General features: G+C 38.0%; 1 protein-coding gene across 1 annotated transcript in view; it reads right to left on the minus strand.

The window, feature by feature from the left end:
• LOC140730006 (NADPH oxidase 3-like) overlaps positions 1-22,535 on the minus strand; it is a 35,968-nt gene extending 13,433 nt beyond the window's left edge. The window contains exons 1-7 of the mRNA XM_073050164.1: positions 22,476-22,535; positions 15,593-15,809; positions 10,922-11,017; positions 10,720-10,830; positions 7,953-8,037; positions 6,760-6,905; positions 1,769-1,950 (exon numbers count right to left, since the gene is read on the minus strand). Of these exons, the coding sequence (XP_072906265.1) occupies positions 1,769-1,950; positions 6,760-6,905; positions 7,953-8,037; positions 10,720-10,830; positions 10,922-11,017; positions 15,593-15,781 (809 nt within the window). The 5' untranslated portion in view covers positions 15,782-15,809; positions 22,476-22,535. The remainder of the gene's footprint in view (positions 1-1,768; positions 1,951-6,759; positions 6,906-7,952; positions 8,038-10,719; positions 10,831-10,921; positions 11,018-15,592; positions 15,810-22,475) is intronic.
• Positions 22,536-23,414: the final 879 nt, after the last annotated feature.

The raw sequence follows: 23,414 nt of genomic DNA on the forward strand, positions 1-23,414 counted from the left end.
TCCTCAACTATTCTGCCAGTAATCTTCTCAAAATAAAACTCCAGCATATTCATTAAAGATGATTTTCCTTTGAAAATCATAGTTGTCTCTACACAATCCTTACCTTTTTTCCCCCCAAGATGTTTTATTCCTATAGACTTAACAGAGCATTCAGTAATTTCTATATCACTGATATTAGGCTAATAAGTTAGTAATTCTCCATTAGTTCTAACATGAGAGGATCATAATTACTGCCAGCCAGGACAATTCAAGAATCCGTAGAACTTTGGAAGATGATAAAAAATGTTTATTATGTCTAAAGCCATCTCTTTCAAACCTCTGGAATGTAAACAATCAGGTCCTTGCTATTATTAGCTTGCAAGCTCAGCAACTCCTCCAGTAATATTTTTTTAATACTTGGTTTCTGTATTTCCTAAGTCTTGATAGAAATAGATGAATCAGGTTTTGTAAATGTCTTCATCCATAAAACAATCATGGATAACTGCTTAATTCTTCCTTAGTATGATAATATTTTCCTCATAACTTTTCTTCACCTTGAAAATAAAACAGTACTTGTTGAAAAGAATTAAAATAGTATTTTGATCATTTACATTAAACCACAGAATTCCTTCCCTTAAGAGTGAACAATACTACTTTTGATGGCTTGTTAACATAAGTATCACTCCGAACAGAAACCCCTTCATGTACTGGTCTTTCCAAATCAGGATTAGCAAGGCATTACTAAGGTGATTTAAAATTGGAAGGAACAGTAAAATGGTAAGAGCGATTTCAGATTTTGACGAAGTGCCCTCAAAACACCTGCATAATTAGGAAGTCCTCGAATTCTGTGAATCCAACTGCTCTTGCTGTTGGTCAAAGCAGAAGGAAATGAGTTGTCTTTTCCCAGAGCAGAGAATATCAGTGATCTCCCTCAAGCAGCAGTGTGCTCCAAAGAGAAATGTCAAAGAGACCTATCAGATAGAACTCTTTAATTCTGACCTTCAAGTTAAGATTCGGGCTATTTATGTTCTACCATATTGTACTCAATGTTATAGATGCTGAGTTTTTCAAAGAGTTATAATTGTTATGGACAAGATTACCTCTATGTAAATATGTTAACAACAATGTGTTTAGAATGCAGCACAATTTACACTCAGAATGTGCTTATGTTAAAATAATTATTTTATATTTTAAAATAACAATATATTATCATTGTAAATACAAAATATTTAAAGACCAGTAAAATTAAAACTATTAGGTCAACAATAAATAACTAAAATTTCTTCCTAATCTCCTGGTTGGAAATCCTCTTTAAAATGAATTGGATTGCAATCCATGCAACATCCATGTCACAGAGGTGCACTTCCTTTCATGTTTGGAATCTCATCACTACCAGGTTTCTTCATCAGACTCTACGTAGAGTTAAGGGATTGATGTAGTGACAGCTATCACTCTGAATTTATAGCAGGGTTTTGCCTTTACCTTTTCTCCTTGCAACTGCTGGTTGCAGCCAGTTCACCCCAGTAGACATCACAGTACGCATTTTTCTTGAAGGTGCATTTATCAAAACAACTTTCCCAGCACTATAAATAAACTAATAAGCTTTTATGTACAGATACATAATTTGCATGATCTAATTGTACTATGAACATATTTTTGTGCATGAATTTAACTGTAGTAAAAATTTATTTATAATTATAATTGCATCCCACATTGTTCATTAACTATAAATAAGTAGACAATTCATGTCAGATGCTGGCATATTTTAATAAGTAGAAAATGCATTTACCCCGAACCATGAATGATGAGACCAATAAAGAAGATAATGAAGAGATGATGTGCAAACCAAAACACTTCATAAAATGACCTCATAATAATCTGTGCAGATGAAGTTGCCATCAGAACAAGAGTCACAGTAATGATGATGCCAGTCACTCCTGCTGTACTACGTAGGAGTTCTTTTGTAGGGTTCTAGAAATTAATTGAGGATTCAATGAATATGGGCAAAAATCACCCATTGTAAGTAACAATTGCTATCTTTTTCAAGCTAAATACCTTATGTAATAAGATACATTTGAAATTACACAATTTTATTTGATGAAACTTATAGTAAAAACACAGGAAATAGAAACAAACATTTGCCAGTCAAACAGTATATGGCCCCTTAATACTATTCTGCTATTTAATTTGTTAATCCAGTACCTTAAAGATTAAAAAAAAACTACAGATAGCTGGACATCTAAAAAAAAGTGGGAAATGGGGTTAAGACTCAGTAACTCACATAAAATGCTGGAGGAACTCAGCAGGCCAGGCAGCATCTATGGGAAAGAGTACAGTCAATATTTTGGATCGAGACCCTTCGGCAGGACTGGAGAGAAAAATAGATGAGGAGTACATTTAAAAGGTGGGGGAGGGGAAAAGAGAAACACAAAATGATAGGTGAAACCTAAAGGGGGAGGGATGGAGGGTTAGAGTAGATTAGTAGATAAAGTAGATTAGTGAAAGAGACACAGGGCTGGAGAAGGGGGAGTCTGATATGAGGACAGAAGGCCATGAAGAAAGAAAAGGGGGAAGGTGATGCACCATCAATAACTCACTCTGAGACGTAAGAAGCGAGATATCGGCTTTTACTGACTGGAAGAATGAACAACACTACATCCTGGAGAATGAGGCCGGGCTCAGGCCTCAATCGCCTTTATACAGGGGTCTGTGGGAGGAGCCACAGGAGCAGTCAGCAGGGGTCTGTGGGAGGAGCCACAGGAGCAGTCCAGACAGGTATATGTAGTTCACCACAGAAGGAGCACCAGAGGGAGGCGATGGGCAGGCAAGGAGATAGGGTGAGAGAGGGAAAAGGGGATGGGGAATGGTGAATGGGGGGGTGGGCATTACTGGAGGTTTGAGACATCGATGTTCACGCCATTAGGTTGGAGGCTACCCAGACAGAATATTAGGTTGTTCCTCCAACCTAACTGTGGCCTCATCACAACAGGAGAGGATGCCATGGATAAACATATCGGAATGGGAATGCAAAGTGGAATTAAAATGGGTGGCTACTGGGAGAAACTGCTTTCTCTGGCAGCAGAGTGTAGATGCTCGGCAAAGCAGTCTCCCAATCTATGGTGGGTCTCGCCAATATACAGGAGCCCACACCGGGTGCACGAGATACAGTATATGACTCCAACAGACTCACATGTGAACTATCGCCTCATCTGGAAGGACTGTTTGGGGACCTGAATGGTAGTGAGGGAGGAGGTTAAGGGGCAGGTGAAGCACTTGTTCTGCTTGCAAGGATAAGTACCAGGAGGGACGAATGGACAAGGGAGTCACTTAGGGAGCGATCTCTGCTAAAAGCAGAAAGTGAAGGGGAGGGAAAGATGTGCTTGGTGGTGGGATCCCGTTACAGATCTTTAGGAGATCTAGGCCTCATATGGAGCCAGTGATCATTAATGGAGAATGTGTGGAGCAGGTTAAGACCTACACGTATCTGGGAGTACAGTTAGACGAGAAGCTAGACTGGACTGCCAACACAGATGCCTTGTGCAGGAAGGCACAGAGGCGACTGTACTTCCTTAGAAGGTTGGCGTCATTCAATGTCTGTAGTGAGATGCTGAAGATGTTCTATAGGTCAGTTGTGGAGAGCGCCCTCTTCTTTGTAGTGGCGTGTTGGGGAGGAAGCATTAAGAAGAGGGACGCCTCACGTCTTAATAAGCTGGTAAGGAAGGCGGGCTCTGTCGTGGGCAAAGTACTGGAGAGTTTAACATCGGTAGCTGAGCGAAGGGCGCTGAGTAGGCTACGGTCAATTATGGAAAACTCTGAACATCCTCTACATAGCACCATCCAGAGACAGAGAAGCAGTTTCAGCGACAGGTTACTATCGATGCAATGCTCCTCAGACAGGATGAAGAGGTCAATACTCCCCAATGCCATTAGGCTTTACAATTCAACTGCCAGGACTTAAGAACTTTTTAAAAGCTATTACTAATGCTTTTTGAGATAGTGATTTAGATGCATATCATATTTTTTACTGAGTTAAGTATTATATGTAATTAGTTTTGCTACAACAAGTGTATGGGACATTGGAAAAAGTTGAATTTCCCCATGGGGATGAATAAAGTATCTATCTATCTATCTATCTATCTATCAGATGGTGGAAGTTGTGAAGAAATCTGTTCTGGAAGCGGAGGCTGGTAGGGTGGTAGGTTAGGACAAGAGGAACCTTATCCCTGGTAGGCCCTTTTGTCCTCTCCTGTCAGACTCCCCCTCCTCCAACCCTACATCTTTTGCACCAATCAATTTCCCAGCTCTTCACTTCATCCCTTTCCCTTCAGGTTTCACCTATCACCTTGTGTTTCTCTCTCCCCTCCCCCACCTTTTAAATCTACTCCTCAGCATTTTTTCTCCAGTCCTGAAAACGGGTCTTAGCTTGAAACATTGACTGTACCCATAGATGCTGCCTGGCCTGCTGAGTTCCTCCAGCATTTTGTGTGTTGCTCAGATTTCCAGATTCTTCAGATTTTCTCTTGTTTGTGTAAAGACTCAGTAAATTGGGCAGAGTCTATGGGAAGAGAAAGAGTTATCAAGTCTGGGAGACTTCCTGGCACTGAGAAGATAGAAATAAGTTATGTCTAATAAAGAGTAACAATAAACATTTCATTTTCCAGACTATGGATCCTTTCTGCTGTCTCCAGCATTCTCAGTTCACCTGGATTATTTCCTCTGGCTTTATACATTCATTAATCTATTCATTGCTAACTGTCACCAGGACAATGATTACCTTGATTTTTCTATTTCCTTCCCTCACTCTAACCTACCATCCACTGAATGTACATCTCCCTACCTTGACTCCATTCTTTCTCTCCCTGGTCCAGTCCTTGATCCTAAATGGCTCATCCCACCATGTACGTATAACCCCTATAAACACCTCCATCCCATATCAAGAGATCAGAGACCCTTTTGTTTCTTCCTTGAACAAATGCCCAAGGAGTTTCCCTCCACCAGCCATTTGCCTAGTTCATATACTCCCATAGCTGCCTTGGTTATTCTTCTTCCTCCACAAGTCCAAAAAGGTCTCCATTCAATTCCCTCAGTTCCTTCATCCTCACCAGGTTTGGTCCAACAAAGAGACATTCTCCACAGGTCCCTCTGTAAAGTCTTCTGCCTCATCTGTGACTTCCATTGTACCACAGTGGATGAGCCCTTGACCAGATCTCACCTATTACCTGTATATCTACTCTCAACCCTTCTCTTCCTGAACAGCACAAGAATTGAGTTTCCCTGGATAATATCTTCTACTCCAGCAGTTTATGCATTCAACAGATCGTCCTTTGCAATTTCCACCAGTCCCAACATGATTTCACTATCACACACATCTTGTCTTCTCTCCCCTCACAGCTTACTGAAGGGATCACTCCCTTTACTTTTCTATTTCTACTGACTCATAATTTACTCTTCTTTTTCCACTAACCAGTGCATGGCATTTCCCCATACAACCAGAAGAAATGTAATATCTATCTGTCCATCTTTTCTCCTATAATAACAGTTCTATATATATTTCTCCTATAAACTAGTAATAACAGTTTCCAGGTGAAGCAGTGATTCACTTTCACTTCTTCCAATCTAACCTAATACATTCAGCGTTCACAATGTGGCCTTCTCTGCACTGGAGAGACCAAATGCAAAACACTGTGATCAGTCAGCAGTAGTGACTCAAAGCTTACACTCCGATTCTCACCATCCTATGGCCTCCTACACTGCTACAGTGAGCTTAATGCAAGCCTGAGGGATACCACCTCATCTTTCTACTGGCACACTGCAGCTGCTGGAATTGATGGTGATCTCTCCAACTTCAGATAAATTGCTCTTTCTTTCTGTTTATATCAAGACTGCTGTTTCTTTTTCCTTTTTACAAACGTACATTGACTTGCCTGCTGGGCATGTCTATCTTTCTAAGTTCTATTGATAGGTCACAAAGAGCTGAAACTTTAACTGCCTTCCTGTGCAAAGATGCGGAGTACCCCCCTCCCCCCCGAGTGTTTCTGGTTTTAATGAGGATGATTGACTTTTTCAACTGATCTCTTTCATTTGTTCACCTTTTCAAGAGAATTTAGAAATGCAATTCAGTTTGAAGCATCATTGAATATAATTCAGATTCACCATTTTAAACTTAGTTTATTCCCAGAAAATGCAAAGAAGCAAGAGCAATACATTTTATTCTATGATAATACTTTCATAATTAGTCCTTCTTTGATCGTAGAATTGTTAAACTCTAACAAATTGATTACAATTTCTATTAAATTTATAGAAATCTGTAACTGACAAAGTGATTTGAAGCATCTTTATCCGTGTCACTGATAGAAAATTTACTGCTGGATAAATTCTGACACTTCAGAAAAGTTAGATGTAGATGAAAGTTACACAACTATAAATTTTTAGAAGACTTTACTTTGCTAAAAAGCTTCGCTAAAGTAAATCAACTCATTATCAGTTTCATGAAACAAGGATCTAACAGTATTGCAAAATCCAGCAGAGGTCACATACTGTTTCTATCAGCTAATCTTATCATTAATTTGATAATTAGTTACAAATGTTTGTAAAACTAGTTTTAATATTACTCTGCAGATGCTGCACAATAAACTTAAAACGAATAATCTATATTTGTGAATAAAGGGCAGAAACAAGACTGTAAGAGAAATTAAGATGCCATTTAATTGAATGAGTGATAAAGTTGTAGAAATTTGTATTCTGTTTCTTCATTTTCCATTGAATTTTGAGGCAACGTACCGTGTCATATGTTCTGATGGGGTTGAGGTAACTTTCACTGGAGTTTGTCCCGATACTAGAAAGCCGGGTCAGTAAGTTTCTGGTAGCAGGTGAATAGCTTTCATGGTATCGTTCAATATTGAACAGATGAGCAATTATATGAATAACTAAATGATGGAAAACAAATATTTCATTTACATCTTTTTTGGTAGTTAAATAACTGAAATAGACATACACAACGGTCTAATGGTTTAAAAACAAACCATCCCAGATTTCTTGTTGCAAAGTCAAGCATTTTGCTGCAGATTCAAAGTAACCTCTGAGAAGAAGACAGACACCTAGATACTTATTTATTAGCATTGCTCAATTTGCAAATTTCCCATAAAGAAAGAATTATGGCACTCTGATTTGCTTCATACTATAGCAAACAGACTTCGTAATCTTGAAAAGATACGGCTCCATACACCCAACATACTTCACAGCACACTTTAGTACACAAAATGTTACAGCTTCCCTCCTATTAACTTTCTATTTTTCTATCATTATGTGCCTATCGAAGAGCCTTTTTAAATGTCCCTAATGTATCTTGTTTTACCACCACTCATGGCAGGGCTTTCCGCACACCTACCACTTTCTGTGTTAAGAACTTACCTCTGATATTCCCCCCCCTCCCCCCTTTCCCTCAATCAACTTAAAATTATGGCCACTTGTATTAGGCTCTTGGAAAACATCCCCGGCTATCCACTCGATCTATGCCTCTTATTTTCTTGTACACCTCTATCAAGTCTTCTCTCATCCCAAAAATGTCCTAGCTCACTCACCCTATCTACATCCACCCAAATCCATGCTGTATTGCTCTTACTCCAAGCGAGGATCTGTAATTCTTGTTGCAGTATCTTCCCTGCTCCACGCCTACCTCACTATAAATGCCATAAGTATTGAATAAATGCTATTGGATTTTATTACTAATGCAACAAATCATTGACAAAGTTCAGAACTGTGACAGGTAATGCATCAGAAGTGGGTGTTTTTTTTTTTACAGCAATTGAATGTAATGCAGGGACAGGAGAAACACATGGGCAATAGGACCAAGTTTCAAGATAACAAACAAACCAACACCAGCAAATCATTTTAATTCAGGTTGTAATTCATTATTACAGCACCTATTTAGTACACCTACAAATGAATTTTTTGGTAATTGTCAAATACCTCACCTGTCTGTAGGATTATCATGTAGGCAACAACTTGATGAAATCCAATGTTTTTATCCAGCTGCCTTCGAATATTACTTCTACAAGACTGGGATAAGAAGCCCAAACAGAAATTAGCCAATTGGAATACATTGCTCAAAATTATAAAATTAAATACTGGTTTAACTTGGGGGTATTATAATCATATGGACTCTTCTGGGTGCGTTAGTGACTTTCAGAAAATTCAGCTGAATTTTTATCTGACTTCAGAGTGGGATTTTTATTTCCAGTGTAAAATTCCCCCAAAACTAGTGCAACATGAATACTGCATCTGCAGTGAGATTATCACTTCATTGACCTTAAAAAAAAAGACAGTTCTTATCTATTCACAGAACAGCCATATTTTATTAACACTGATTCCCTGGAAACTTCACTATTTAAAACATTCAAACTGCTGTCTTCTTCCTAACTGACACCTATGAACAAACATGTTCACTGGAACTGCTTTGCCTTTGGAGAATGAAGTTACAATCACACTTCTGAACCTTTGGATTATTCCAGGTTACTTCAGTTGATCTCGTTACATCTCAGTCTGAGTGGCAAATGTCACTGAAGTCCCTTTGCAAGGAGAGAAAAACACAGGGACAGGGGGCAGTTATTTTTTGCTTGTAATGCTGGCTTCCCCAAAGTGCAGACATGTAAAGCTTGCACTTTAATCGTTACCAAGCCTTTTAAGGAAACTTCCCATTTGAAGGTGACCCTGGATAGTCTATGGCCTTATTGCACAAAGATTTCTAGATTTAAAACTAAGTTTTTGTGTTCCTCCTGATTTCCTCACACCTCCCATCAACAAAATACTTCAATATTTCTCAGATCTAAGGTGGGTAGTCTCCCAATTGTTTTAATATTGAAGTCTGTCTATAACAATTTTACCTACAGAATTATTCTGATGATATCCCTTTGTAATTTCAGTACCATCAAACTTGGTGTCATTAATAAACCCAGTTATTTTGCTCCTTGTTCATTCATCTAAATTATTTGTAAAGAAAATGAGTTGAGATCCAGCATGAATCCTTTACTGCACACATGCTGACAATTTTGATGTATTATCTCCATCTCTTGTTGCACTTCTAATCAGTTCTCTGCTCGAGTCAACAAGTTGCTTCACTTAGCTAGCTTACAGAGTCTTCTGAGAGTTCACATAAATAATATTCAAAGATGTTCTACCAGAAAATATTCAGCAGATCAGGCAGTACCCCATCACTACATTAATTACTCAGGTAAAATTTCAGTTAGTTTTATTAAACATTAGTTGTTCATATCAAGACTTTATTGGTACTCTCTAATCAGCTTAAATTTGTCCAAGAGCTGTCACCCTCACTTTAACAAACTATTCTATTAATTGCTCCAAATTAGGAAGTAAATCAGGAGATCTATAATTTTCTAATCTACCTCTCACACTCTTAAAGAAAAATTAAGTAATTTGGCATCCATTTTATGAATATTACATAGAATAACATGATGGACATAGTTGTCTCATCAAAAAGTTACTGCAGCTTAATTTGCAATAATTTTTTGGTAAGACAACCATGTTCATTTGGAGAAGAAAAAGTCATATTGCCATTTCTAATGTTACATACTGACAAAAACAGCTACCAGTTTTGGAGAGCGCTTTAGATTTCATTTGTCTTGCCACTTATTAAAAGTCAATTTAAGCATTACAATGGATGGAGTAAAACTATTGAATTCCTACCCACAGGTGTTTATGACTTTTTCTACTGTATCTAGGAACAGAAATGGTACTCTTTACATTTTGCTAAGTTGAGTTATACATTGCATCTGGATGTATGTAGATAGATTAATGGTGGATGTAGCACTTGTGAAACACTGGGTATTTTTTGAGTGACAGACTCATCTTTACATAGAAGGCATTTGGTCTTCAGGCATTGCATTGTTCTTACATATTGAAAGGGTTCATTATAAACTGGAACTGAATAATTTATGAAAATATTTGACATGACCACTATCAGCTTTACATTCTCCTGTTCGTCAAAGTTGAAGGCAATGTATTCAAGCACCACACCAGGTACTTAAGCAGATCATCCAAGCTGACACTTTAGTACATTAAGGATACATTTTTAAGTAATTTCTTTTGAATGTAGTGTAATCCATATCTTACTTTTTACGGAGGCACAAGAGACTACAGATGCTAGAATGTGGAGTAACAATCTGCCAGAAAAACTCAATCTGTTGAGGAGCACCTGTGGGTGCAAAGGAATGATCCTGATGCAGGATTTCAACCCACAATATTGGCAATTCCTTTTCTCAGTCAATTGCTGCTCAATCCACTGAGTTCTTCCAGCAGATTATTTACTGCACATTACCTTTACACTGGGATGTAAAAGGATGATTGGAGTTCACACAAAGGAAAAGCAAAATCTCTTTCTAGAACAGAGGAAAGCATTTCAGCCATTTCGGAGTATGTAAGATATTATTCAAATGTGAGTTCTTTCTTGTTTGTTAACTTACTCTGTTGTTAACTGACTCTCTTAACTTACAAATTAGTCTAATTAGTTTGTACAATTCAGCTTTAATAATTTCTTAGCATTGCAACCAAAACAAAACACTTAAAAAGGTATAAGACATCATATTGAATTTCTCACACTCGAACATTTAAATGGATATCATTACAGATGAAGTGATAACTAATTTTAACAATAACATAGGTAACGGGTAAAAATACATCTCAAGTAGTATTAACCCCAGGATACTTTAAAGAAATAGCACATACATTGCATGATCCTCTCAGGAATGAAATGAGATTGCGACTGATTGGCAGCAGTATCAGGAAACAGTTTAAGTTGAGACATGTGGCAGATGCTCTTGACCAAGCTAGTGCGGACTAATAGGAAAGATCAGAAAGATACCTCTAGCTTACTCATAAAATAAAAGTAATTTTAAAGATAATTAAATTTCAGCAGAGTTTTACTTACTCCAAGAAGTGCACGTGTATAAATATAGGCTTCCCCGTACTCATACAGGTAGAAAGTGTAGCCAAATAGCAAAGTATTGACTCCCAACCACATCAACTGCAAGAAAAATAGTTTTTACTCCACAGATTTAAAATAATGACATACAATATTATGTGACATAATCTTAATTATTTTCACTGGCTAATTGTGAGGAGTAAGAAAATTACAGTAAAGAAGATTTTAGTCAATTATGCTTAATCTATCAAGTATTTCTCATTATGAGATGCTAGCAATCAGCTTCAAATTGTACACAATTTGTTGAAGCAAATAAAGGACAACTGGATATAATACTGTCTAAAAAGATGTGAACACATAGCTTTTATTTTTCAGTAACTTACATGCATTTCTTAATAGTTTGGTTTGTAGCTTTATATTCTATCTGAAATAGTTTTCCTAAACAGATGAGAGCAGTTATGTTGTCAAACTAATTAAATAATACTAACGTAGTGCAATGAAATTTCTGCTTATTTTGTGAATAAATTGTTTAAAACACAAAATTTTATAGCATCGATTTTATACTAAAGATATATTTATCAATTTAAAAATACAAACATGAAACTTACTAATATGGTGAGCTTTGGAGCTTCATTCACAAGCCAGTTTGCCATTGATGCTGTTGAGCTGCTGTACTAACCTGCTCTTTGCTCCCTTACAATTGGTGTCTTGTTTGCTCTCCACCCAAAACTAATGGTTGTGGCTTAAACTGTAGCAGTATTCAAAGTGCATTCTGGGAATTGTAGTTTCATCTTTACCTGTCTAACATACATGTTTTTATTCATCCCTAGCAAATGAAGTTTCCAGGAAATTCAGAGTAGGTACATTTAGCAAGACACATCAGACAGTGTCTGCCATTTGGATAACACTTTAATCATTTTATTCTTACGAAAGATTCACTTTTTTTGAAGTGGAATTGAAGATTCAATATTTAGTTCCTTATATTTGCAACAGCTAAAACAAAATTTTCAAATATTATTCTGAAATAGGACCATACAACCATAAGACACAGGAAAAGAATTAGGTCATTTGCCCCATCGAGTCTGCTCCGCCATTCAGTCATGGCTTTTTTCCCCTCCTCAGCTCCATTCCCTGGCCTTCGCCCCATAACCTTTGATGCCACGTCCAATCAAGAACCTATCAAGTTCTGCCTTAAATACACCCAACAACCTGGCCTCCACAGCAGTCTGTGATAATACATTCCACAAATTCACCAGCCTCTGGCTGAAGGCCACAAGAATGTCGAAGTTGTTAAGTGGGATAGGTTCTGTAGGGCAGTATGGCATTCGTATTACTAAAATTATGCTGTAGGGAGTAAAGTGCTACTACTGCTCAGTTACATTCTCATCTTTAGGTAAAAAAAGTCAATGTTTTGAGCTTCATACATGAATACACAAGCTGTTCATAATCCAGTTTTGACGATACACTTTTACAAACAGGCCTACAAACAAATTTTACATCAGACATTCAGCAGATGACAGACTGCTGTCAAATTTAAAAGACGTATATTTTCTAGTTGTTCCATCTGTGCAAGTGGAAGTCATGTGATATCATTTGTTATGAAATATGCTTGTGTGCTTATCAATTGAAACAGATGACTGTTCATTATGATTATCTATATGATAATGCTTGTTTTTCCAATTGTCATTTAATACAATGTCATTGTCATGGAGTGGTACAGCACAGAAACAGGTCCTTCAGCCCACCTCATCTTTTTTATCCATCTGCACTAATTCCTTTTACCTACACTAGGCCCGTGTCCTTCTATGCCTTCCTTATTTAAATGCCAACCTAAATATCCCACCTTTTGGGCCATCCACAAACTTACTATTCATAATGTTAAAAGTGGGAATTACAATGAAACTTTTGTCATGGGTGACCAATATTAGTACAAAGACTTTGCATCTTTAGGAATTATGGAACTTGTAATCAGTGCAGAATTTAGTTGTCTAAGTCCCCAGTAAATATTAGGAAGCTGATTACATTTTAAAATAAAGATGGAAAGTTGTAAAATTAAAAATTTTATTTTTTCACTTAGAATTCCCTTTACAAGTCCATGATATATTTGTAACAAGGTGTGAAAACAATAATGTTCCTTCAATGTGCTCTCATCAGTCGCTGTCCTCTAACTTCAATGTTCTGTGCTTTAAAATAGAATCAGATAAAGTCTTACCTCAGTGTCCATTTTGTGTTAAAACAAAATCCAGAATGACTCAAAAAAAAAAAGGATCAGGTTCTTTCCAAGCATATATAACGAATAAACTCATCTTGGTCTTTTCGCCAGATACGGGTATTGATTACTCGGCTGGAAGCCCGATAAGAGTTTATTCAGAATGACTCACTTTATTCCTTTTTTTTGCTTGAAGCAACACTCACCAGACAAAACCAAATTTGTTTACCTTTGAGTATTTTACACAGTCACTTTCAACAAGTTCCCACAAAGTGTTAATAAATGATCCTCTCAAGGTGTTTTGTCCCCTGACTTTGTTCGTTGCTTTTGTTTGAGAGTCTGTGTGTACTGGGGAATGAAAGCAAAAGGGCCAGGGAAAATGGGGGTGACAGGGCTAATATCAAAACATTAGGTAACAATGAGGGACATTATTTTAGATTACAATCAAAATAATTTGCTGCTGAATCTGTGCATTATTCAGACCTAGTTTTCTAAATTATACTTTATAGTTAATTGCATTTAATGTTTGAATCCTTCCATTGCCTTGCCCTAGCTTTTTTACTGATTTCTAATAGCTTTAAAACTGCACCACACCCATGCCTCCATACTAAAAAATTCCCTTCTTTTCTACTTTGCCCTCCTGAGCATTCTGCACTTGCTGTGTGATACTGTTAGTTGCCATGCCTTCAACCATCTTCATGCTGAGAAATTATAAACTTTTCTGCCTTTCCATCTGTTTCCCTTCCTTTAAGATCCTTCTTAACATCTTAACCTTTACCATATCTTTTGATTTTCTTTTCTTTGTGAGTTTTTTTATTGTTATTCTGGCTCTTTGAATTACCCTGTCACATCTTTTACTAATTAAAATAATATATTGAAACAATTTTGGCATTTATACAGTGACTACACAGGCCACAGTGAGCAATTTAAATGTAAATACGTATTTATGGAAAATTTGTTTTATGGATTGTGGATACTTTGGAAAGTTCTAGAAAAATTTGTATGGCTGAATTAGCATACATTCATAATGAATGCTTTGCAGTTATGAAATAGAGTTGTGCCCCCTCCTGGTATAATATTATGTGGAGACTACATTGCCTTTTAAAATGTTTTTTTTAAAATCACTATTGAAAATGCCAAAGTCACTTTCATTTTTCTTTTGCATTTAACATTTTCCAAAATGAGTTTTCTGAATGATTCAAAATTGTTGTCGAAACTGTACACACTTGGAGAATACAGAAACTTAGAAATTAAGCCATTGCTCAAGTACCCTACCAAAGACTAAGATAGCAAAGGTCATTTTGCTCAGAGCATCTCAACAAGAATTTTTATATTAACTTAAGCTCAAGCTTTGTGTCAGTAGGGATTCAGTGCAGCTCATTTCCACAATAAAATGATACATGTACAATTTATCAGTGGGTAAGTGGACTCTCCAAACGTTATATTCTGTATATTACCTATTCTCATTTGTATATGCCAGAGAGGTTTTGGGAAATCATATCCAGCTTTGCCTTCTGGGCTTTTTAATTTAGGGGAATGAAATGTGAGTAAGTTCTGCAATAACCAATTATTTGACCTGCCCGAGTACCTCAGATGGTGAAGTTAGAAATTCATATTTTTTGCTTTTAATTCTGTTTTGAAAGGGAAAATTCAGTTTAACATGATGTACTCATCACAAATGTACTGGCAACAAATGAACCCAGGTGTGAGGAACCGCAGACTTCCACGCAGAGATGGAAACAAGAGGTTCTACTTAGAAATTCCAACAGAACATCCAAGTGACACTACTTGAGAAATAGTTCTAAACACAAGGACTCCACAATGAGCTCTCAACAGGAATCTACATTAACTAATCACAGAAGTCGAAAACTCATGCAAGTCACAATTAACTTGACAAGATTAAACAGAAAGCACGAGGGCTTAATGACTCTAGTTAAGACAATAAGGAGTAAGTACAGGTGCTGGAGAAACCCAGAAGCCCAATGCTCAACAGCACGCCGCTGAGCTCATGGGAATACCTCCCTCCCCAAGACTGGAACCTGACAGCCCAGGGAGCCCTGATAAACTCAGGATGAGGCTGAAAAAACCCAAGTCAGATCTGAAGCTCTTGAGACCGGACTGGAAAATTCAAAATAAAGGTTTGAAGACTCATTTATCATCAAAGTGTGTATGCAGCATACAACTCTGAGATTTTTCTTCTCCAGCTAGTCATAAAACCAGGGAAGTAAGTTCAGAAACAGCAAACCCCCAATCATGCACAAAGAAGAACAGCAACATGATCATCAACCCCCGCCCCACCACCACCCTCCTACCTCCACACAAAATGCAACAACATTAGCCTCCAAAAACCCCTCTCCTCATATTAAAAAAACAAAAGCACTATGAAATTGGCCTCCAAATCCTCCTTCCCCCCACACACAAGAAAAAATAAGAAAGAATGTTACATATAACTTGGAAACATTGCTTACCCAGGGACACCCAAAAAACTTTGTCAACCCAGAGAACCTTGAAAAAAATCTTGAACAAGACTGGAGAAGCTCCAAACGTAGACTTGGGGCATTCAGAATGGACACTTGGGATTCGAACTGAGTAAAGCAGGCACCCTCGCCTCCAACGGACTGATGTTCAAGCCACTGTTGCACCTCTGCTAGGTCCATTGATTGCAGAGACCTGTCCTGGTGTGCACTGAAAACGATTAAACCAAGTTGTGAATGAACGGCAGACTCCCATGCAGAGATGGAAACGAGAGGTTATACAGAGGAATTTCAACAAAATCGGTGGCACGACCAAGTGACACTACTTGACAAATAGTTCTAAACACAAGGACACCGTGAAGAGCACTAAACGGGAGTCCACAATAAATAATTACAGAAAGCAGAAAACCCGAGCAAGTCACAATTAACTTGACAGAATTAAACAGAAAGCACGAGGGTTTAAGACAACAATTATTAAGCACAGGTGCTGGAGAAACCTAGAAGCCCAAAGCTCTATGGCACACCACAGAAGTTCGCAGTGCTCATGTCAGTACTTCTGATAGCTAATTATTTCACAATTGTGGAAAAAAGATACACTTTTGTCTATTTTGTACTTAACAGCTGTTTTGCAATTTTAGTTCAGATTCGGTTATTTCATTATACCATTTCTCAGCTTTAGCATTTTAATGATTCCTTCAATTACATCTGTTTATTTATATCCAGAGCCTAGAAGAAACAAACTCAATTCTCAGAATTTCGCCACACCACTAAATCTCTGAATTAATGACCCAACTTTCCAAGTTTAGTCCAACCAATCCTTCAGATAACTGGATAACTAGAACTGAGCAAAATTTTCTGAAGAAGAGTTTTCAATTGAGTGACAAAAATCAATAATTAGATTCTATTTATAATAATTGACCATGTTTCATTTTGAGAGTATTTCTGCAAGAATATATTAAAAATAATCTAATTTTGCCTCAAAGTCAGAGAATGCCCTTAGAATATTTGTAAAGGGCTTTCCTGCTGCTTTTAGAATCAGCCAAAATATTAAAAAAACATTTGCAGCATAACTTCATTGTTTCAGCAGTACCAAAGCCCTGCTTGGACTGACTTTTCAATAAGTAATGCTATTACAATATAGAAGAGAACCTTACATTTCAAGTGATTTATACATTGGTGTTTTCAATTATAATTAAGAAATGCTGTGTATTTGTTACTTATTTTTATTGACAAGTTATGAACTATGACTTTTATTTATAGCAGGGAAATGTATTCCCACACCAAAACCTCTAAAAATCTTCTGTATGCAGTCTCCAATTTCATTGTTCCTTAAGCCTCATACCCATGATCCAAAAACCTAACTGCCCTGGTAGGCCCATTGTTTATGCCGGCTTCTGCCCCACTGACCTTATATCCTCATATCCTGACGCCATCTTGTCCTTCCTGGTTCAGTCCTTTCCTAGCTACATCCACGACACTTCACATGTTTTTCACCACTTCAACGACTTTCAGTTCTCTGGCCTTGACACCCTCCTTTTCATCACGGGTGCCCAGTCCCTGTATAATTCTATCCCCCATCAGGAAGGACTCCGCGTCTCTCTGGATAACAGACACAATTCTGACATAACTAGTACTCACACTCAGCAACTCCTCTTTTGGCATTTTGCACTCTCTCCAGACCAAAGGTACAGGTATAACTGGGGCACTTGCATGGGCCTTTTTGTTGGATAGGTGAAGCAATCCATGTTCCAAACCTGCTCTGGCAACATTCTCAAATATTTCTCTGCTACATTGATAACTGCACTGGTGCCATTTCATGCACCCACGTGGAACTTGTCGATCTCATCAACTTCACAACCAACTTCCATCCAGCCTTCAAATGTACTTGGTCCAGGTCCAATACCTCTCTCCCCTTCTTGAACTCTATCTCAGGAGACAGATTATCCACCAACATTTTCTACAAATTAATTTATTTCTCACAGTTACCTCGACAGCACCTCTTCCCACCCTGTCATTTGCAAGGATGCTATTTCTTCACTCAGATCCTCCATCTCTGCTGCAACTGTTCTCATGATGTCTTTCTATTTCAGGATATCTGAGTAGAAAACAGGGCTCCATCCCTCACTATCAGTGGGGCCCTACCCACTCCTTTTCTCATTCAGCCCTCACTCCCTCCCCCCAGAAATGAAATGAATAAAGTCTTCTTTCTCCTCACCTACCACCCCAACAGCCCCCATATCCAAATTATCATCCTCCACAACTCTGGCATCTCCAATGCAATTACACCAGCAGACAACCTTCTCTTCCCTTCCCTTCAAAGGAATAGCTCTCTTAGTGACTCCTTTGTCTGCTTATTCCTCTCCACTAATTCTTCTCCCTGCAAATGTTATACTTATAGTAAGTAAACGTTATAAGTGTTATACTTATTGCTACACATCCTCCCTCCCTATCACTTAGGGCATTAAAAAGACCTTTCAGGTGAAACTGTACTGCACTTGTGAATACACAGGTGTCATTTATCACGTAAAGCGCTCAGGGTATGACCTCCTCTATATCAGCGAGACCCAAGTGACCAGCCACTTTAATTCCACTTCCTATTCCCACACAGACATGACCTCCTCTACTGCCAAATGAAGCCTAACACAGATTAGAGAAACAGCATGACCAAAACATATGAGTTAAAGAAGCAGTCTCAGAATGGCATCTGTCACACATTGGACTTATATGAGAGTAATAGTGAGCTAATTTATCTTTAGACATGTGAGCCCTATGCACTACTTTGAATTGTATCAACGAATGTTTAACATATATAGAGGATGAATTAACTAATTGAAAAAAAATTTCCCCATTTTTCGATAGGTAAAGTAAGCTTAAGTTCCCTTTCCCAATCATTTCTAATTTTATTAGATACATCTGAACAAATTTTCATAATTATGTTATAAATAGATGCTGTTGCACCCTTCTGCAAAGGAGTTAAATCTAAAAAATTTTCCAAATTATCCATAGAGTATATATTCGGGAAAGTAGGAAGGACGGTATTTAAAAAGTTTCTAACTTGTAAATATCTAAAAAAAAATGAGATCTAGGTAAATTATATTTATTAGATAATTGTTCAAATGACATGAAACAATTATCCAAAAATAAATCACAAAATCGTGAAATACCTTTAGTTTTAAAAATCAAATGACCAAAATTTGATCAGACTTGGAGACCTTTTATTCAACACTTTCATATGATGTGAGTTGACCCCTTTCCAAACCTATTTCTGTGTTAATATATGTAGGGAGGTTCGGAGTTGGCGACACTAATGATCCTGTTTATTTTTCGATGTTATAAACAGCCCATGTTTCTCTTTCTTATTTCTGTTTTTTTTTCTTTTTATCTTATTTAGTATTGATTAGGTTAGTTTTTTGGGGGGGTATATATATTTTTTTCTTTTTTTTTCTTTTTTGGTTTTTTCTCTTTTTTTGTCTTTTTGGATAACTCAATTTTTTCTTTTTTGTTAACTTTACATTTGTATTTTGAACATCCATGCGAGGTTTATTTCCTTTGCACTAACTGAATATGTAATTATATATGTTTTCTGTTGGCAATGTAATTTTAACAATTATGTACCAACACTATGTATATTCATTATCTTGGTAACAATAAAAAGATTGAAAAAGAAAGAAAGAGAAACCGCACCTCATATTTCACCTTGAAGACATGAAAATTGATTTCTCCAACTTCTGATACCACTCTCTTCTCCCCCCCCATTTGTTTTCACTTACCCCATCAGCCCCAATACCTTTTCTCTTTCCCCTCCCCTCTTGATCTACACATCACCCACACCTTCCTCCCTTTGGTTCTGCATCTCAACTCACCTCCTTCACTGCACTGTCCTCTCATATCAGATTCCATTTTCTTTAGCCTTTTGTACTTCTACATATTACCTCTCTGCTTCTTACATCATTCCCACTTCCCTACCTCACCTACCTGCCCCTCTCTCACACAAATTCAGCTATCCCGCCAGCTCTTGCTCCACACCCTTTTATATGCTGGCTGTCTCCCTCTTTCTTTCCAGTCCTAGAGACTTTAATGTGAGCGTGGGAAATGAGCTCAAGTGCAGAACCAAGGACCCCAGTGTTTTAAAGAGGGCATGAAAATCATATCCCAGTGAGCCATAAAAACCCAAGCCATTAGGATTTTCAAACAATCAGATAACCTTAATGGATTTACATCTTTTTTTTTTTACTGCACCCCAAAAAACTCAAAATACTTCTAACTTTGTTGCACTCATGTTGATAACTTTTATTACAGATATTTTAGTGACATCCAAACACTTTGTCTGAAATTTGTATTTCATTCCCTTTGTTGTGTTTTCTTTAATACTAATAACTAGTTGGGTTCTGACTAAGGTTTGGAGATTGCACTACAATATGTGAACAACTACACATTAGAATTTTACATTTTTGAAAGGATATGGGGCCCTGTATTGAACTTTCTTACGGGGTGAGGACTGAGGTTTATTGGTGTGGTGCACCTCTGCTGTGTATGGTTACTTTTGCCTTTATATTTTTCTCCCTTTTGCTGCTCAATATTTAATTTAATTTTGTTAAGGTCGTGGTTTTTGTGGATGTGCTGTTTTTTTTGTTTGTAGAAAAAAAAAGATTTAAAAAAAAAAGAATTTTACATATACATTGGAGTCATAACTGTGATTTGTCAATGAAGAAGTTTCAAATATTGTGTCAAAAATTTATGTTCTGAGAAGATATGTGAGGAGCACAACTTGTGTAGTTATTATACGCGTGACTGATGTTATGTTTTATTTGCCGGGTTAAGTGTCAGGACCAAGTACCCGGTTGATGATCATTGACACCTAGGTAAAAATCACTTGCTTGTTTGATATGTGCATAAAAACATGTTTTAATTTCCAATCTGTATCATTGCAATCTATAGTCCTACTACACAAGTAGTAGATGCTGTTTGGATACCAGCCAAATGGAATTGCTTTTACAATGCCTGGCATGAATTAAAACAGTATTGCCAATGAGGCTGTCGTTAAAAAGAATTGAAAAGTGCTGACAGGATAATCTTTAATCTCTGTTTGTTTAAATGAGTTTTTGTGGGTTTCCAAACTATCAAACAGCTCCCTCATCCATTCTGCCAAAATTGTTTAAGTCAAGAAATTTAGCTTCACTATGAGCAGAAGCTCCCATTAAGAGCTGTTAATTTAAGACCTGATATGACAGGAAACGTTGCAACTAGATTGGTTCTTCCCACTTTACTCTAGAAATTACTTGTGTCAGCTTGTTTCTATACTGCAAGTCTGGGGTTTGAATGCATGATTCTTCCCATACCATATGAGAATGGTAGTTTGTAAAACTGGAGTAGCCAAGGATGTGCATTAAAGAGAGGTGGGACAAAAGAATTAGATGTGGGGATTTTCTGCTGGCTTTTAACTTGGGACTCAGATCCAGAAGGTTATAATGTGCATGGACATCTGTGTGATACAAGCGAATCCACAGACTGGAAATCTTGAGCAATACCCACAAAACCAGAGGAACTCAGCAAGTCAAGCAAAATCTATGGAGAGATATAGTCAATGTTTCAGGTTGGGACCCTTCATCAGGACTCAGGAAGATGTGGTGTTGTATCTCAAACTTACAATGAGCTTTGTTATAGCAGTTTAGGAAACCACACACAGATAGGTCAGAATGGGAATGAGATGAAGAGTTACTGTGCATCCAACGACTACATTAGCACATTTTTAATCAAATATCAGACAGGTATTTACTGCTTTTTGCATTCTGATTCCAAACCATCTGCATTACCTCAAAGCTGATTTGATTGTGTGTGTAGTGTTTGGAAATTTGAGGAGGGTCATGATAGTGGCACTTAATACTTTAACACGAGGAAATCTGCAGATGCTGGAAATTCAAGCAACACACAAAACGCTGGTGGAACGCAGCAGGCCAGGCAGCATCTATAGGAAGAAGCACAGTCGACGTATCGGGCTGAGACCCTTCGCCAGGACTAACTGAAAGGAAAGATAGTAAGAGATTTGAAAGTAGGAGGGGGAGATCCAAAATGATAGGAGAAGACAGGAGGGGGAGGGATGAAGCTAAGAGCTGGAAAGTTGATTGGCAAAAGGGATACAAAGCTGGAGAAGGAAGCAGGGAAGGAGTGATTGTGAATGGGATAGAGAGGAGAAAGAGAAAGGGGGAATAATTAATAAATAAACAAACAATCAAACAAACAAATAAATAAGGGATGGGGTAAGAAGGGGAGGAGGGGCATTAACAGAAGTTAGAGAAATCATTGATTTCTTTAACTTCCACTAATGCCCCTCCTCCCCTTCTTACCCCATCCCTTATTTATTACCCCCTTTTTTCTCTCTCTCTGCACCTCTCACAATCACTCCTTGCCTGCTCTCCATCTCCCTCTGGTGCTCCCCTCCCCCTTTCTTTCTCCCTTGGCCTTCCGTCCTATGATACTCCCCCTTCTCCAGCCTTGTATCCCTTTTGCCAATCAACTTTCCAGCTCTTAGCTTTATCCCTCCCCCTCCTGTCTTCTCCTATCATTTCGGATTTCCCCCTCCCCATTTCAAATCTCTTCTTTCCTTTCAGTTAGTCCTGACGAAGGGTCTCAGCCCAAAACATCGACAGTGCTTCTCCCTATAGATGCTGCCTGGCCTGCTGTGTTCCACCAGCACTTTCTGTGTGTTACTTAATACTTTAAGTGTGATTGCAAGAATGTATTTTAACACCTCGTGACTTCAGGATCAATGTGTCAAAGTAACAGTTGCTAATTGTTTGGGATTATTTTACGTACCTAACAAAGCGAACAGCCTAAAGAGGCAAACAGAAATAACATAAAGACAATCATCCACTCTTACCAATGCTGTTTTCACAAATGGATAGAAATCCACAATGGCTTCAGGTATAGGGGGCTTCAGTTGTGTCATCTAAGCAGAGACGTAGAACTGTTCTTCTTAAAGCAGAGAATATTTTTTAAATGCTTGGAATATTCAAAACCACAAGGGACCAAGACGAATAAAGCATACTCCCGCTGGCGGAGGACCTTAATATCAGACAACAAATCTCACATTACGGGGGAGAAAGCATAAAAAAAAACTTCAAGCAGAGAGAAGTAATGATCCGGTACGTACTACTGGCAAGACTAGAAATAGAAAATTCAACGGCGACTTTGGGAAAAGAATCGAATACTAACTTGAAGGAAAAGTACTGAAAACTTACCAACACCCTAAAGCTCTCCATCTCGGGCCACTGTTACCATGGGCAGTGACGTCACACGCCTAGGCGTTTGAATGTGGTGAATACAGGTCGGGATCGTTATATAACGACGTTACCAACGACTGCTTTACCTTTCCTTCTGATAAAGACGTCCCATCTGAAATAGTGTAAATCAGGTCGCCGTGACTTTGGCGCTTGCCAACTATGGAGGAGCAGTTGGAGAATGCGCCTGTAGAAGGTCAGGGTCAGGTAGTTCACAGGTCCAACGACGCCAGAAAAAGCTGGGCCGAAGCCCACTGGAAAAAGCCAACGACTCCCCAGCTGAAAACGGGACTCAACACTGGCCCCGATGCTTTCCAGGGCGCCGAGGCGTCGATGCGAAAAGATCATTCGAAGACAGCTCACACCGATGAGTTTGTTATTCATCCTAATAGCACGTTTAGGTAAGAGCAGGAGTGATTTTCATCTTAAAGGTAGAAACCCTAACTGGGATTCAGCAGGTTTTGGAGAGTTGTTTTGAGGAGATGGAAAAGAGAGGAGACTAACTCGGCTGCAATTTGTACACTTTCAAAATCAGAGAC

Source organism: Hemitrygon akajei, chromosome 7, assembly GCF_048418815.1.
Source record: "Hemitrygon akajei chromosome 7, sHemAka1.3, whole genome shotgun sequence".
NCBI lineage: Eukaryota > Metazoa > Chordata > Chondrichthyes > Myliobatiformes > Dasyatidae > Hemitrygon > Hemitrygon akajei.